We start from the raw sequence: 16,505 nt of genomic DNA, 5'->3' as shown, positions 1-16,505 counted from the left end.
TATATTTTTTTTTTAATATATTTTAATTATAAAAGCTGATCTGTCAAGACTGCCAAACTTATACCAGCACATTCATCCCACCCCAGCATTAAATTTTCCATTGTGGCCTAAGAAGTGGGGACAAAAAAAAAGATACAGAAAACAAGTGTAAGTTTCATATACAGAAACTGTTGCAAATGTGTGACTTGCAGTCACATTACCAAAAATTAAATCCCAAAGTCTAAAATAAAATCTCTTCATAAGAATCCAATGCTATTTCAGGGAAATAACCAGAACATGTATTTTTATGTATACTCTCTTTATTCCACTTAACACAAGCTGTATGTGCTGCTAGAGAAATCAGACGCCTTTGACTGAACTCGTATTTCCATCATAACACTGGCTTAGTCTGCATTTAAGGTTTTCCCACCACTTTTTCAGGAGTTCGTACTTTGTGCTAACTGTAATACACAGGATTTCATTAGATGGCAAAGCTAGTGCCTGCCTTTCATGAATGCCATATTCCTGTGAGAAAGACCGTCTATGAAATGCTACATACAGAAAGACCCTCCCCCTGATATTAAACATTAACTCATTTTTTCATTTAGACTTCACTTAGGATAAAAATGGATTATTTTAAGCTTCAGGAAGAATTCCTATTGTGTAAGAGTAAACCATTTTGGCTCTCTTTAGAAAATGTAGTTAACTGTACACAACGAAAGGCAATTGTATCTTCAGTTTTACAGACAAAATCTATCTTGTCATGGTCTCCACCAAAATTCCAACTGCTAACAAAAGGTCTTTTTCAAGCAACTTCAGTATCGACTCTGCATTTAGCTAGCTTCTGGAGTCCTATGAAGCCTGTATCATCTTCACAGCGACTATTTCATTATTTTAAGCTTTAAGTTACTACACGGCCTTTTTGGTGCTGCAGCTACAGTGAAGTTCACCTTAAAGCCATCTACTAGATTAACCTATTTAAGAAAAACAAACAGTGGAATTTTGATGGTGTCTGGCCAGATTGAAAAAAAAAAAACCCAAAACCAAACCAACACACCAACAAAACCAACCCAACAACAGCAAAGAAATCAATACTGTAAGCATTACTATTTCTGTGCTCCCAGTTAGAGAAGTCTCCAAAACAAAAGCTCACCTTTTGTTTCCTTTTTCTAGTAAACTGTTGCTCTTCGCCTTCTTCTTCAATCAGTTTGAGTGCAAGCTCTTTATTGACTTTTGGAAGTTTCTAAAGAGTGAAGCAATTAGTAAATTACTCTTTTACACATACAAACACCTACATGCTTTATATTCATAACTGTGGTTAAGAGCAGAAAAGCTCCTTTACTGGTTCCAAATATCTGTAGGTACTAGTAAAGCAATAACACTTGGAGAAAAATTAAGCAGAACTTATGTATCACTTCTGCCTTGTAATGCAGTTATTTACTAGTTATTAACACCATACTATTTTTATGTCTCATTCCAGAATATTATGCTTTAATGGCTTAAGTAATTTAGTTAAATGACAGAAGCAGAGACCACAAGTTTTACCAGTGGGTTATCTATCTGCTCAAGTGGCACATGTGATGGGAACTGCTCTGATACAGTTTGGTATCAGACTCTCATATGTGGGAATTACACACAAGGGAGTTTTACAGTTCCATTCAAAAAGCTCCATAAATTACCTTGTGTGCCTCATGATAAACAGAATCAAATCCTAGGTCATTACATCTCTGAGATATACTTAAGAATATGTTATTCTTTATGAATATTTTTCCCAGAAGTATACTCATTGTTTACAGGCTTTACCTTTAGCTGAACTCTCTGTGCACGTGTTTCTTCTATCTTCTGTCTGATTTTCTCTCTTCTGTATTCTTCATAGGCAAAGGGGTTGGCCATCATTTTAGCCTTTGAACAAGCAGGAAGTGAAGAGAAACAGGACCAGTCTGTTATTTTGAGAAAACAAAAAAACAACCACAAACCTAAAAAAAACAACAACAATCTGTCTTATTTACCTTATGGTAAAGTCTGATGTCCATGAAAAAGCCATGCATATATGCTCTGAGCAATGATGATCCAATGAGATGAGCAAGGCCTGGGAAAAAAGTTACAGAGGATTTCAAAGAGCTTTCATATACAAAGAACTTCTATTCCAAGACAGGCATTTCGCTTACCCAATTCAAGACCAACAAGCACTAGCAATGCAACACATCTAACAGTCACATCCATTACACCAAGACTAAGTAAAACCACGAAAAAAATATCAGTTTGGCCAGCAAGAAATTTGAGCTTCCTCTGAGCAACAAAATCCATTTTTCTTATCATAATACAACATTACTGTGACCTTTTAATAAATGCCCATATGCACTATGCTTCATAAAAGTTTACAAAGCAAAATTAGAGAGGTTTTTTAATCAAAGTCTAGAGATGCTTGACAATCGCTTTTTTAGTGTGGTATAGAGAATTTTTTAATTAAAGAGTTTTGCCTTGGGTCTCTATCTTTGAAGAATCAACATGGTGACAAAAATATCATACCACATTATGCCATAAAACCATCACTCTAGGCTGTAACCTAAGTAAGAATTAAAGTACTTAAGAGTTCTCTGATTTTCCCTCCATGTAACTTCACACAATTCTAAGACTGAGAAAAGGAAAAACTTTTTATGGCAAAATATCCTTTATGGTCCTTGAATCTTTAGAAATTAAGAAGCTTCTTCTAGAACTCAACATCAAAAAAAGATGAGAAACCACTGTGCATCTCAGAAACCAAATCTGTCTCCAAAAAAAAAAAAAAATTAACTCCTATTCCAAAATTGGAGTACTCCAGCTAATGGCTAGTAATACAAAGAAGCCCTGATGTATGAAATACAAAATATCCTTAAGTTGGTTCTTGATTTGAAAGCTTGTATTTATAGGGAAGTGAACTTGACTAAGTTATAGTGAATTGAAAGCAGAGTAAGTATTCCCAGTCAAGTCTCTGTGCAGATAATTGTGTATTGCCTTATTCACTTACAATTGGGATAGAGGTCTGCAGGCTACATTCAGAACACCTACTCTAGAACTCTAACGCTGAAGATGCAGGTTCTTTGGATGACCTCCTCCTTATATGGCCTCCTGCCAGGAGAAACCCAACTCCCATATTCAGAGGTAAATTAAACTGCAATCAAAACATGTAAAGGACAGGAAAAGGATCTTGGGAGATGGATGCTTACCCTCTCTGCTATGTAATTTTCAGCATTCTGACTCCTTGGAACTATGCTTCTACGAGCCCTAGAACAATCTGTACTTTCTGGAAATGACTGCACATACTTCTCTGAGTTCCAACACACTACCTGAGCACTTCAAAAATATTTTGAAAATTAAACCACCTTCTCTTCCTATGCCTTCCCCATTTAGTCTCTGAAGACACAAAAAAAGGTTACTAGATGTTAAATCAGCAAATATCAACCACATTCTTGGGATAAAAATCTGAGAAACACAAATGTCTAGTGTTGTACTGGTTGGAAACAGAAGAACAAAAAGCTATCAGTCTGGTATACTAATAACTAAGAAGACTGGAGGGAATTACTGCCAGTGCATTTTTAACAGTCCTCATATGTCACATTGTCATTAGAAAACTTACATGCGTGCACAACAGAAAATTAAACAAAGAAGTCAGCTAAAGAGGACACTCTTTTGTTTTACCTAAATTTTCAAGGTCTTTTCTGGTAACAAATTTGTAATCATCATATACTGTGCTCTCTGGATTCTCTTCCAGTTCTTCAGTCAAGTTGTCCAAGAAGGAACACCATTTTGGGGCAGGTCCTAAAACCTGTGGATATTGCAGAGAGTTAAAACATTTCATATTCTTACAGAAAAACCCCACAGTTAGGCTCTCGGCTACTGTGCTGTAGCAGGATAACAAATGAATCCCTCTGAAATCAAACCAACCCTAAGAGTAACAGCAGTTAGAGAACAGAATTAAAGCTATTGTTTGCATTACCAGTAAGGACTACTATAGATTATGTAAGCGTTATATTAATTTAGGTCATTTATTTGAGAGTAACAATCTAGAAGTTTTAAGTTTAACCATTTCAAATGGTCCAAATCCGATTTATTTATTAAACACTCAAAGCCAGACATTACAGATAAAACTATGAACTAATGGCCCTAGATAGAAACTGATCTGTAAAGGACTGCTGGGTCTTGAACTCATTATGTTCTCTATGCAGTCATGTTAAATCCTATTCTGCCCTAGTTATTTTAACTAAAACACCACAGGTGTATTTAATGTATTTTTATTAATGTATAAACCCAGACTGCATGAACAGATAATGGCAAATATGAAACACCTTATTTCCACCATGCGGCAGAATATTTATTTGAACAGTATTATGTTGCACTATCAATGTGCTTTTCCATATAAGCTTCCTCCAAAGTCCCCAGTTAACAATTAGCTCCCTCCACTCTTCCCTCCCACTGTTCTGACTGAAATTCCTCTCTCTCTTGATGCATGCAGCCATACTCAACTGTTCCAGCACTATTATTTTAAGTAGGTGAGTTAGCTGAATGGAAAAATCCAGCACTACATTTTTCTCTCTAGAGCAAATCAGATTACATTTTAGAACATGAAATGGCCAGTTAACTCCTGGAGTAGCATTTTTCATGAGGCTTCTGATTTGTGTGCTAAAAATTCACATTAAGAACTCCACAGTCAACATGACCATAGGAAGGGTTGTGATTCAATGACAACATTTTAAGATCCTATTCCATCATGAAAATAAGTAGAAGTGATTATGTATATCTCTCTCTATATAAAATACATATAGCTTGTTTTAGCACGATAGTGTGGTAACAGTATGAGATAATTCTGTTAGTTTATAAAGAAGTGTGTTACTAGTCATTCAAAAGTCTTCCTTTTAAGAACTATACGCACAAAAAAAGTAAAATTGTATTGTAAGAGCTTTCAAGGAAAGACCTCAGATGTCATTAACAGGAAGGATTTTGCCTATTTAATGAATTAACCGACTTCCCACATCTGCTCCATCAATACTCAGCTTAAACACTATGTAACATTCATGTTCATTTCTTGGAGACATTGCAGAAGCTTTTGTCTCCATCCAGATTCCAAACTTTTCAGTTATCTCCCCCAATCTGCTTCTTCAAATCAAATTGTCAAAGTCTTATTTTAATAAGAAAGCAGTCTACATATATCAGAGGTACCACTGGGTTTCATACCATTCAAGAAAACAGTTATCTGTGCTTCATTGCTAGTCCATCAAAGTATGATTGGGGTGGAAAAATCTTCTTTAAAGTTCATCTATAGTTTTGTTTTGGATTAAAACATTTGTCCTTCTTATAAAAACCAAGTTGCTTAGTAACCAAATGAAATTTCTCTTGTAATGAAATCCATGTACAAACTTCTCCATTGAAGATTATTAAGAACGAGATCAGAGAACCCTTAACTCATGTCCATTACTTTTAAATAAAAAGTTCCCCTTCATTCCATCTAGCTGACACATCATGTAAACCTCTCTATCACTTCCATAAACCTTTTTCATCACCTCCATGTCTATGGCACTATCCACTCAAGCCTTACAAAGCACAAGTTACTCATCAGAACTCAAGCTACTCCAACCACTTAGGACAACCCCCCAGTGGTGTCCTGACTGGTGCAAATCTTTGAACAAATAACTAAAGCAGAAATCTCATAAATAAGGGAAAATAGTTCATCTGCTCTTCTTCAGTCGCAGCTCCACTCACTGTTCCAAGTAACCCTGCAGTCAAAGCCTAGTGCTGAGAGCAAACCTCTCACGGCACATAATCTGTGCCATGAAACACAAAGTTAAAAGACCCAATTGCTCATTATAATCTGTGTAGCAAGTTGGACAATCAGATGACAGAAAACAAGGAGGGGGAAATGAGATAATTAACGGGAAAAAAGCAGTGGCAGAATACCAGGAAAAAATAGAAAGTCCAACCATTATTCAAATTCCACATGTAAACTGTCAAAAAGGAAAACCCTACAGAGATGCCTGTGTATGTTTTATTGCCTTATTTCCCTCTCTCCCACCCGACTGAAACCACTTGCCTACCTATTCCAGGACACCTTAAGAGCTTTGCTTTGTACGTTAAAACGGAAATTTTTTAAAGCTGAGGAAGAAATTTAAAAATAGAAAAGACAAACAATACCTGTCACAACGACAAAAACATGAACAAGAAATGTCCTTCTCTTGCAATAACAAATCTTCGCAGAATTTATTTGCCACTGCATTTTAACTGCAGAGTTCAATGCTCCTCTGTCATCCACTGTCCACTGACAGCCATCCCAGGATGGTGCCAAGAACACCCTGAAATGGCAGGCTCCACCACTCCTGTGCCCAGGTACAAGTGCAGCAGTTCAGGGCTGGCTTGTGCTGGCTCACCAGGGATCAGGCGGATAGGTGAAATCTGTCTGTCCTTCCCTGCTCACGGGTTTCATGCAGTGGGCGTGCAGCAGCAGAGGTGGGTTCCCTCAGGGCTCCTGCCACCCAGCACTGGCATCACCTCAGCCTGGTGTGCCCTCCCCACCAAACCAGCAAAACAGCTGCAAAGCTCTGCAGTGTGGGTAGGCTAATCAATACACTTGCCAATTTAGATTGGGAATGTACAGTTCTACCATATCTAAGAGAGAAAAATGCACTAGAATTCACAGTAGGAATAAGAATGTGTTATTGAGGCAGGTAATAGCACATAAGTGAACTAAGAGGTCTCATTTTTACAATATTTATGATATATCAAATAGGTTTCTCCACAAGTTTTAGAGAAGTTGCACACAGGTAATAGGAAAAATTATTAAATGAGTGCACATCTTCACTCAGCTTTTACTCAAATATTTCTTAAGATAGGAAAACCAGACATCATCATCAACAGTGACAGAACCAATATTTTTGCTATTTTCATTATTATTCTATTTTTAGCAGGATAACCATTCCTTGAGAGAATTCCTGCCAATTGCTGGTAAAAATCAAGAAGGCTGCCTTTGAAAATATTTTTGCCTGCCAACAGAGGAGCCTCATCTACAGGCTGTGCGGGCTGCTCCCTGCTCTCTACCTTAACTGACTGGAAACAGCACCCCTGAGGTGACCAGAACACAGTTATCATGGTCCACCACCACGGCATCCCACCACCACACTGAGGGGTGGCTGGGTCACACTTGGGCAGGAGACAAGGAGCAGCCAGGGAGTGTGTTCCTCCCCTTCCCATGGGTGAGCCAAGCAGCCAGGCTTAGCACAGAGGGCTTCCTGCTGCTACACAGGTCATACAGACATCTCATCTCACCATTGCCCTTCATGTCTCATATCAAGCCACAAAAAGTAAAGATGTGGATTTCATAATTATTAGTATCGTGCCATCTAATGACAAATTTTTGCTAGTACACATTGGAATGTCTTTTTTTTTTTAAACTTTAGACACAGAAAACAAAATATGATGAGTAATGTAGCATGCAACTGAGGGGAATCAAGTAGAAGGCCAAACTGTTCAATAAAAGGAAGAGAAAATGTTGACAGAAAAGTATTTTTTTAAATGTTGTAAAATAACTTTAGAGAAACCACTTTTTGGTGTTCCATCTTAAAAAAATGTTTAACTTAATAGTCTTGTAGCAACATGTATCTTGCATGGTACAGCTCTGCAATGCCCTGCACTTATGGCTATGGCTAATTCCTGAGCACTTCTGTAGAAAAATATCACCCTGTCATCGGTCTGTAATTCCTCTGAAATTAATGAGCTCTAGGACAGAGTAGGAATTATTCCCAACCCACAACAGATGTTCCTTATCTTCAATCTGGAACACTAGGCAGCACTTGTACACTTTTAAATGCCATTCAACTATTTGACAGCCAGCTCTGCAGAGCCCTTTTATTAAACACGCTCAAAAACTTTTTTTAAAAGGCCAGGATGTGTAGAAGCTTCCAGAGCCAGATGTCACAAGATTTAACTTAAATTACTTTGCATGCACATATAGCGAGTATTTTTAAGTATCTGTTTGAAGGCTTCAGGAAACTGAACAGCTGCTCTTTTCTTCTCAGGGAGCCCAAATAGGTTCCAAAATCCATTTTTAAGGATGTTAAATAATAAGTCCCTGGAAGATTTCATACAAGGCAGTGATAAAGTCTTCAGTTCTAAGTAAGATGTCAAAATAATACTGCAACTCAACCAGCAGAAACTCCTCCTTCATTTGTGTATTTTAGCAATCAAAAATATGCAAGGTGTTCACAGACAGCATAAATCAAATTTGAAAATAATTAACTAGAATTTGCAAAGTTTACACTGTCTGAATTCCCTCTAGAAGACTAACTTAACATACATGGACATCATTCAACAAAACACTTCCAGAGGCTTTGGAAAGCAGCAGCACTAGCTGCCGTGCCCATACAGGACAGTAACATGCAGTTTCACAGAAACTTCACAGTTTCACAAAAATTAACACTGTAATGTTGTATCATGCCATGCCATAGTAATACAGTTAAGAATAAATAAGCATGAAAATACATCATATCTTTGGTTTTTCATAATGTATTTTAGAAGTAAAATCATCTTTCAAAACCCTTCAAATTGTTTGTTGTGGTACATTCTATGGACTTTAAGTTAGGCCTTTAACAAGTAGCAAAAATGTACTAGTTAAATCATTCACTGTTATATCAGTTGAATAATTTTGATTCTGACAAAACCAGCTTATTTTTAACGCCTTCAACAGAGCTCTGGGTACAGTCTATTGTGTAAAATTACTAACATAATAATTTTAATAACCATAAGGCAAGATAGGAACTGACTAACAAGAAACAGTTTATGCTGACAGGGCTATTACTGCACAGGAAGTAGGTTACAAGTGAAACTCCAAGGATTATCCTATTAAATATTTTCAGTAATGACTGCCACATACAGCAGGAAAAAGTCAATAAAATCTGCTGATGACAAACTATCACTCAAGAAGTGTCAAAATTTCTCAAGGGAAAAAAAACTACCCTCAAAACTAATATGCTGGAAATTGGATGAAACGGATAGCCTACCACTACCAGCTGGACTGAGTGCAGCGTAATGGGTGTGCTGAGTGTGACCAGCAGGTCCAGCACGCTCTCCTCCCTCCCTACTCTGCTGCAGTGAGGCCGTATCTGGACTACTGTGTCCAGTTCTGAGCTCCCAAGTTCAAGAGACAGGCAGCTAGCGGAGAAAATCCAGTGAAGGGCTACAAAGATGGGGACTGGAACATCTCCCTTACAAGGAAAGGCTGAGACATTTTGGTCTGTTCAGCCTGGGGAAGAGAGGACTGAGAGGTGATCTTATCAGTACTTAGAAATATCAAAAGGATGGATGTCAAGAGGATGGGGCCTGTCTCTTTTCAGTGGTGCCCAGCGATAGCACAAGGGGCAGAGGGCACAAACTAGAACACAGGAGATTACACCAAAACATAAGGAAAAAATTCTCCACTGTGAGGGTGACAGAACCCTGGAACAGGCTGCCCAGAGAGGTTACGGGGTCTCCTCCTCCAGAGATACTCAAAACCTGCCTGGGCACAATTCTGTGCAGCATGATCTAGGTGAACCTACTTAGCAGTAGAGTTGGACTAGATGACCTGCAGAGGCCCCTCCCAACCCCTTCCATTCTATGATTCTTTAAAGAATAGCATAGGAAAAATGATACCAGCTGATCACAGGACAACACAACAGTCATACAAGGCTGCTGTATTAGCACAGGATAGAAACATTGACTACTCAGTGGAGACACCTTATACAACTCTAGGCAATAATGTTCAGGATACATGAATGCAAACTGTAGCAAGTGCAGCAAAAGGTGGCCAGGATGATTTCTGAAACATTAATGCTTGCATAAGAACAAAACCATGCAATGTTATGACAGTGACACTGCCAATTGGAAAAGTTAGCTAGCTATCAGAGGAATGTGACTCTTGAACAGATTCTAATGGAGATAAAGGGGAGGAAACAACTAATTTTCAGATAAAACCTGCCATATTCATGGAAAAGTTCACACAGTCTTATTGCTTGTTATAAGATGTGACTGGACTCCATGATCCAATAAAACTCCTCCGATCCTCTGTTCCCATTTGAAAAAAAAAAAAACCAAAACAAAATAACAAACAACAAAACAAAACCCCCAAAGTTAAAGCACTTCAACAAAGACAGATTCCTATTATAATTTCTTTAAATTAAATGTTTTCTCCATATGACTCGGTGATCTCATGTACATATTTACCTGTAAGAGCCAAAAATAATTCTTCGGAGGGCACAAAGAATAATAATAAAATCTTATTTTTCTTGTGTGGGGGTTTGTTTTTTGTGGATTTTTTTTTTTTTTAAATAAAATGGCACAATAAAAAGCATTTTAAACTTTTAACAGGACACTTGCTGGAGAAAGCAAATGCACATGCGTATTCTCAGTTTCAATCACATCATATAACAGGAAAAGGAGATTACAGAAGGACTAATGAGGGAGGAGAACAAAAAATAGATGATCCCCAGGGTGTGGGCAGCGATTGAAATATGCAATTGTATTTTACACATAATTAGCTCCCTAATTACATAGCCAAGTTTAATTAACGCAATTACATGAGTAATTAATTACTATTCATTTTAAGACTACCGTTTTCAATGTTTTGTTCTAATTTTAAGAATTAGATCTCAATATATAGTGACTTTGAAAAGTTTCCATCTATATGGATTGAAAAGGCAAGAGAATAAAGAACAAACCTCACTGTGCCTTGTTTAGCAGTCAAGGTTACATCAACTGCTATTGATAACTCTCAAAAATCAGATGGATTACATCTAGCTTGTAGACACGAAAAGCTGCAGCTCTCCAATGGTGCTTCTATGCTCTAGGGCTTCAGTCATATCCAGCCCAAGAGAGAAAGCTCTCTTCAGAAAGCCAGGGAGATTAGCCTGTGCTAGAAAGGAGCATCAGGATCACCTTACCTTGTTATGTTTCTATCTGCTATGTTCCCATATCTAGTACTTCCCTTAGCAACCAGTGAGCTCCAAACAATTTGTCATTCTGAAATTTATCCTGCCATTCCTTTTCTAATCTAGCTTCTCCCTGTCAACATTCTACAATCAACTCCAACTGTGCCCTGTTAATCACATGTCCAATTCCATTTCATGTACTGAATAAAATTTCTTAATTCTCTAAATTAAATGAGTTTGTGGAACCAACTCCAAACACATCTCCCATATAATCTCATTTTTCATGCTTTCATTCACCCCTACATTATATGGTGTACATTTGATGCTTTTACATCCACAAAGTAACTCACTGGAGTAGAACTATGACCAAGACAGCACATTCTTCCTCCTCAGCATACTCCTGACAACAGCATTGCATTTGGGTTTTAGCCCACACATAAATTTCGCTGAACTATACAACAAATTGGCTCTTTCCTCATCCTAACTCCAACACATCCAGACATTTTTGGCAGATTCATTCATCAGAGAGGTTAGTTTTCCTACCTTTTAACTATGCTATAGAAGCTGCCAAATCAACAATTTGGAGGTTTTACTCCTTGGAGAGCATGTTAAAGGAAATGCTGTTTTTAAGATCTTCCCAGTGTTAAACAAAACCCGCTGCAGGAACTTGCACACATCTTCTAGGAATGAGATACTAAACCTTTCTGCCCTGGTAGTTATCAGATAGTAAGTACTTTCTCTAATCCTAAGCAGTTTAGGTTTATAGTGTTGGTTTTTTTTTTTTTTTTTTTTTTTTTTTTTTTTTTTTTTTTTTAAATTTAATTTTCTATTCTCTGCTCTGACAGGTATTACAACCAGTTAACCAGCCACAGGTCTGCTCTCACTGCTGTGTTTTTGGTGAAGCCACCATCTTTCAAAGGAGGCAATGGTCCTGTTGCTCATAATTTTGGGAAAAAAAAAATGCCCTCCAAGACAGGAACAGCAAACAATTTCTCATCAAAGAAAGCTATTCTTTAAAATTTTAAATAAGATTAACAGAATAGTTCTTTTAATCAAAAGATAGGAAGAAAAAGGGACACTTCTCACAAGTCATTTGTAACCTACCAGCTGTGACATTCAAGACTAAGGAGTCTGATGCCTTCATCAATGTTCTGACGTACACAGAAGTTAAACACGTCACAATTTCTATGAATCTTCTTATTTACCAGACTCCCTACACATTTTAGGTCTTCAGACAATTGGAGCTGAGACAATTCAAAGTCATAAGTAAAAACATGATTTACAAGAACTTCCTACTTTCACATCAAGTCAACTGATCAAAGATGTAAGAAGAGAGTTACTTCTCAAAGCATGTGTTACAAGCATGACCAGCTTCAAACACCTTCCCATAAATACCACCTGGAAAATAATTAAAAGTTCCCAAAATTTTATTCTTATTCTAATATAGCAGCTTCCATAGAATATCTGCTATAATGATAGAGGCACTTAGGTAAGTTACTTAAACACTGTGCAGTAAGTTCAGCTGAGGATCACTTCACAGCACTTATTTGCCTGTGAACATCTGCTGATGGTCCGTTTCTTTATCCATGAAAAACAAGTACAGATTAGGTATGATCATCTGTTTATTGCCTTGCTGACAGTAAAAGACAGCAACCACAGTGGGCCATTCACATCTCTCATTCCCTACCACATCTGACTGTGGCTTTACCAATTCCTTTGCATAGGTTCTGGTATTTGTTAGACCCTTCAAGAAGCCAATTCACTGTTCAGTGACTCAGTGTCATTGAATCAGCACATCCCTCCTCACAAACACACCTCCACATTTTATATGAAGTCTAGTAAAATCCCCACCCTATCATGATGCTCTTCAAAGGACAGATCCCTCACAAGGCTGTCTCCCGCATTTGCAACTGTGACTGCAGGGGAGAGAGATAAGAAAAGGGTCAGTGGGAGAATTCCTAACTGCCTTGGCCTTTTTCTTACACAAGGAGATAACTTCCACATAGCTCCTGCTGTTCCAACACAGAAATCTGTTTCACAAAATATAAAAGCATTTCTTGCAAATATTAAGGGCATGGGCCATCAGTGGACAAAACTTCCACTATTCATAGAGATTATAAAATCATTTGTATTGGAAGGGACATTAAAGATTATCTAGTTCCAACTCCCCTGCCATGGGGGAACTTTCTACTACATCAGGCTGCTCAAAGCCCCATCAGCCTGACCTTGCATACTTCCAGGGAGGGGGCAGCCACAGATTCTCTAGGCAACCTGCTCCAGTGTGTCACTACTCTCATAGCAAAGGATTTCTTTTTGATTGCTAATTTAAACCTAATCTCTTCCAGTCTGAAACCCTTACACCTTTGTCTACCCACTACACCCCCTGATTTAGAGTCCCTCTGCATCTCTGCTGTAGGCCCCCTGTAAGCACTGCAAGAAGAGAAACACGTGCATTGATTTTAGTATGTACACGATAGTCTCTGACTGCAATCAAAATTAACAAGTAAGACAAACAAAGAACAAGCCAGAAATACAAAGACCCATCAAAGTCCCCTTCTCCAGATCTCTGATGGGGCAGGAAAAATTCCCAAGTGCCACACTGTGTGTGGACTTGCCTCTCATGCTTTTCAGCAGCCAGGAACAATAGGGCGCTCTCAGTACAAGCAAGATGTCAAGGAGTATTGTAGCATAACACAGACTTTACAATCACGAAAACAAAACTTACTGTAGTAGAGTTCAGATCATGACTTGAATCTTAGGAAAATTTGAGGGATGATATAGATATAAATGTAATGGCAAATCCAGCTGTACATCTACCTTCCATAACTGACAAACTACTGGAAATCTAGGAACATGTGAGCTTCTAATAACTCCCCACCATGGCAGCTGAATTGCTCTTTGCAAACCTGGGAGGAAGACTGTGCTCTGAGGTTATACAACTACTGCCAGACAACACAGAGAGAAGGAAAGGCAACTACTTGTTGGGAACATGCAACTCCTCCAGACAGATAATGAAGATAACCTCAGCATAAACCAACCTACCCTTTACAGAGCATAAAGGTACAGAAAAGAAATTCTGTGTAACGTACGGAATAATTTTCTTTGCACAAGAAACATTTTTCAGATATATATTTGAAATCTTTCACATATTTGATGGCTTTATTTATCTCTCAGGTTTGTGTGACAGAAATCTTAACTCCACAAAACTTTGCTACTATTTTTATATAGAATAGTTGTAACTCACAACACATTTGGACTACTACGGAGCATAGCACAGAAGATGACAGTACTGTCAAGCCACAGGAGTCACCTGCTTCTGCTTTCAAATATAATGAAATCCTTAGCTGAAACTGTGACAGAGAAAATTACGTGCTTTGTCTCTTCTGATTCAAAAGCTAAAAGAGACACGTTCTTATTACATGCTAATACACCATAGTATAGTACAAAATTTCCTTCCAGCAATTACATCTTTCCATTACCTATGATTACTTGTCTTCTCTGGCTGAAGTTGAGCAACTGCATATCTAAATTCTCAGAAACCATGTGAAGAATAGATGCCTCAAAGGAAAGAACAAGTGCAACTTAAGAAATAAAATCTTTCAGACACTCAAGGCCTAAATTTTCTACCACTTAAAAAAGGGAGCACACTCCCCACTAAAAAGAAGTTTACTTAGAATAGGAACCAAAGAACAGAGGGTCCCATACTACCAGCTGATTAGGAAAAGTTACAACATCAATAACTATCAACGGGAAGAGCAATCACTTGGTATCATTCAGTAAAACTTCTGCTTCTAAGAGTTTTCTCCTTTGCTCTGTGAGGAGTATGATGTAAGTTATAAAGAAGTACAGACTTAGCCAACATACTGCTCTCTAGTAAAAAAATGAGGCACTTCCTATCATACTATGATCCACAACAGTAGTAAGCAGAGATCACACACCTTCATAATCTATACATGATGTTGAACCACTACATCATCAGCACCAAAAAACATCTGCAAGTTTTACGGAAAGATTAGAATTTGTTTCCTGATTATCACACATTGGTGTTTTCCTTCTATGTATGCGTGTGATAAGTGGTACAGTGTCTGTCAGCCAGTGCATGGGAAATGGAGGATATCCTTTGCTGGGAATAAGCCCAGCATGCTATTTTTCAGTTTGAAAGTGTTTAGGTTAAAAGTAGGAAGCTCACATTTCTGTTTGTGAAGATAAACAACTTTTTTCCTCTGCTTGTAAATATTGTGAGATAGGTAATGTATCATTCACCAGACATTCTTTTTGTATTGTTTGAACAATCTTCTGTGTAAAGGATTAGACTGGTCTGGATAGAAAACACAGTTTTGAAAGATGGATATACCCAAACTCAGAACTAGCTTAAAAGGTCAAAGATGTATTCAAGCGTCTTTTTATTAATGGAAAGTTTTTTCTTTTAACATCTGGCAGCCCCAAAGCACAACTCTTATATGCTACTTCGTAACAACCATGCTTTCCAGTCATTTCACAGTTCTCAAAATGAGCAAACTATGGATAAGATCAACATTTCCCATTCTGTGTCATAACTATTGTATTTTTATTTTACAATTTCTTCTCTTCCCAGGGAACAAAACGTTTTTCTACACTGTATATTGTTCTGGGATAGAAAAAAAAAAAATCTCTTAACACTCATTCAGCATTCAGTTTCATGGCTGCTTTCCACTTTACCCAAACTTCTTAGGTAACGGCTGTATTGAAGAACAACTGTCTTCTAAAAAGTACAGCCTCACCACATGAACTTCAAGATGACAGCTGAAGGCAGCATTAATCCAGAATGACCTAATACTGACAATTTGAAGACATGAAAACATCCTAAAAGAAATAAAAATCTCACACTCTAGTACTTATCTGTTCTAATAGTGCTAAAATGCCAGCTACAAAAATAAAAATAATTGTATCATTTGCTTCATAGCTTTTACCATGAAGAAACCAAAAATCAGTTTGGAAGATATTGCCATAAGTCTAACAGCACCCATAACCCTTTTGGCTATACAGAATATTGGTCTTAAGGGCATGAAGTGCAAGGTGTGCAGAGATGTTTTTCTCTAATTATATCTCCCCCACATAAGGGCCCAAGAGAGAAAAAAGGAATTAGTAGATCCCAAAATAATGAAAGAATGAAAAAGTAAGTCTTAGAATGACAAAATTATTCCAAAAGGCTATGACCACAGAGGTAAGTATGGAGTGTGTCACACATGAGAAACCCCTCACATCTTTTAAAGAGAAAAATTACAAAGGATAGATATTTGATGATCATAACCCCTTGCACAGAACTAGTGACAGCACTGCCACCAGACAGACTGAAAACTCTTAACCTATTTCACATAAATGCTTTTTCTGCCTGGGTGAACTGAACACAACTCTTCGGTCAATTCAGTCACAAGTAGGGTTAGAAGCAGGTAACCTGGAAACGTACAATCAAACCAAAGCACGCTCATCCTTAATTTACAATCCAGAACTGATCAAACTACTACCAAGAAAGAAATAAAATGGGGTGACTAAGGTACTAAAAAAACTGCCCTCACCTGTATTGCCTTCAGTACATGTTCCCTTTACAGATTCCTTTCA

The 16,505-nt window shown here is 37.7% G+C and overlaps 1 protein-coding gene across 1 annotated transcript in view; it reads right to left on the bottom strand.

The window, feature by feature from the left end:
* Positions 1–1,132: 1,132 nt before the first annotated feature.
* Positions 1,133–16,505, bottom strand: part of NOL10 (nucleolar protein 10) — a gene marked incomplete at both ends in the record, with an annotated part of 40,562 nt that continues 25,189 nt past the window's right edge. Inside the window, 4 exons of the mRNA XM_008939908.1 lie at positions 1,133–1,222; positions 1,783–1,881; positions 1,989–2,068; positions 3,658–3,784. Coding sequence (XP_008938156.1) covers positions 1,133–1,222; positions 1,783–1,881; positions 1,989–2,068; positions 3,658–3,784 — 396 coding nt within the window. The remainder of the gene's footprint in view (positions 1,223–1,782; positions 1,882–1,988; positions 2,069–3,657; positions 3,785–16,505) is intronic.

Source organism: Merops nubicus, unplaced genomic scaffold (genome assembly GCF_000691845.1).
Source record: "Merops nubicus isolate BGI_N331 unplaced genomic scaffold, ASM69184v1 scaffold2075, whole genome shotgun sequence".
Classification (NCBI taxonomy): domain Eukaryota; kingdom Metazoa; phylum Chordata; class Aves; order Coraciiformes; family Meropidae; genus Merops; species Merops nubicus.
This window is presented reverse-complemented; position numbering and strand designations above follow the sequence as displayed.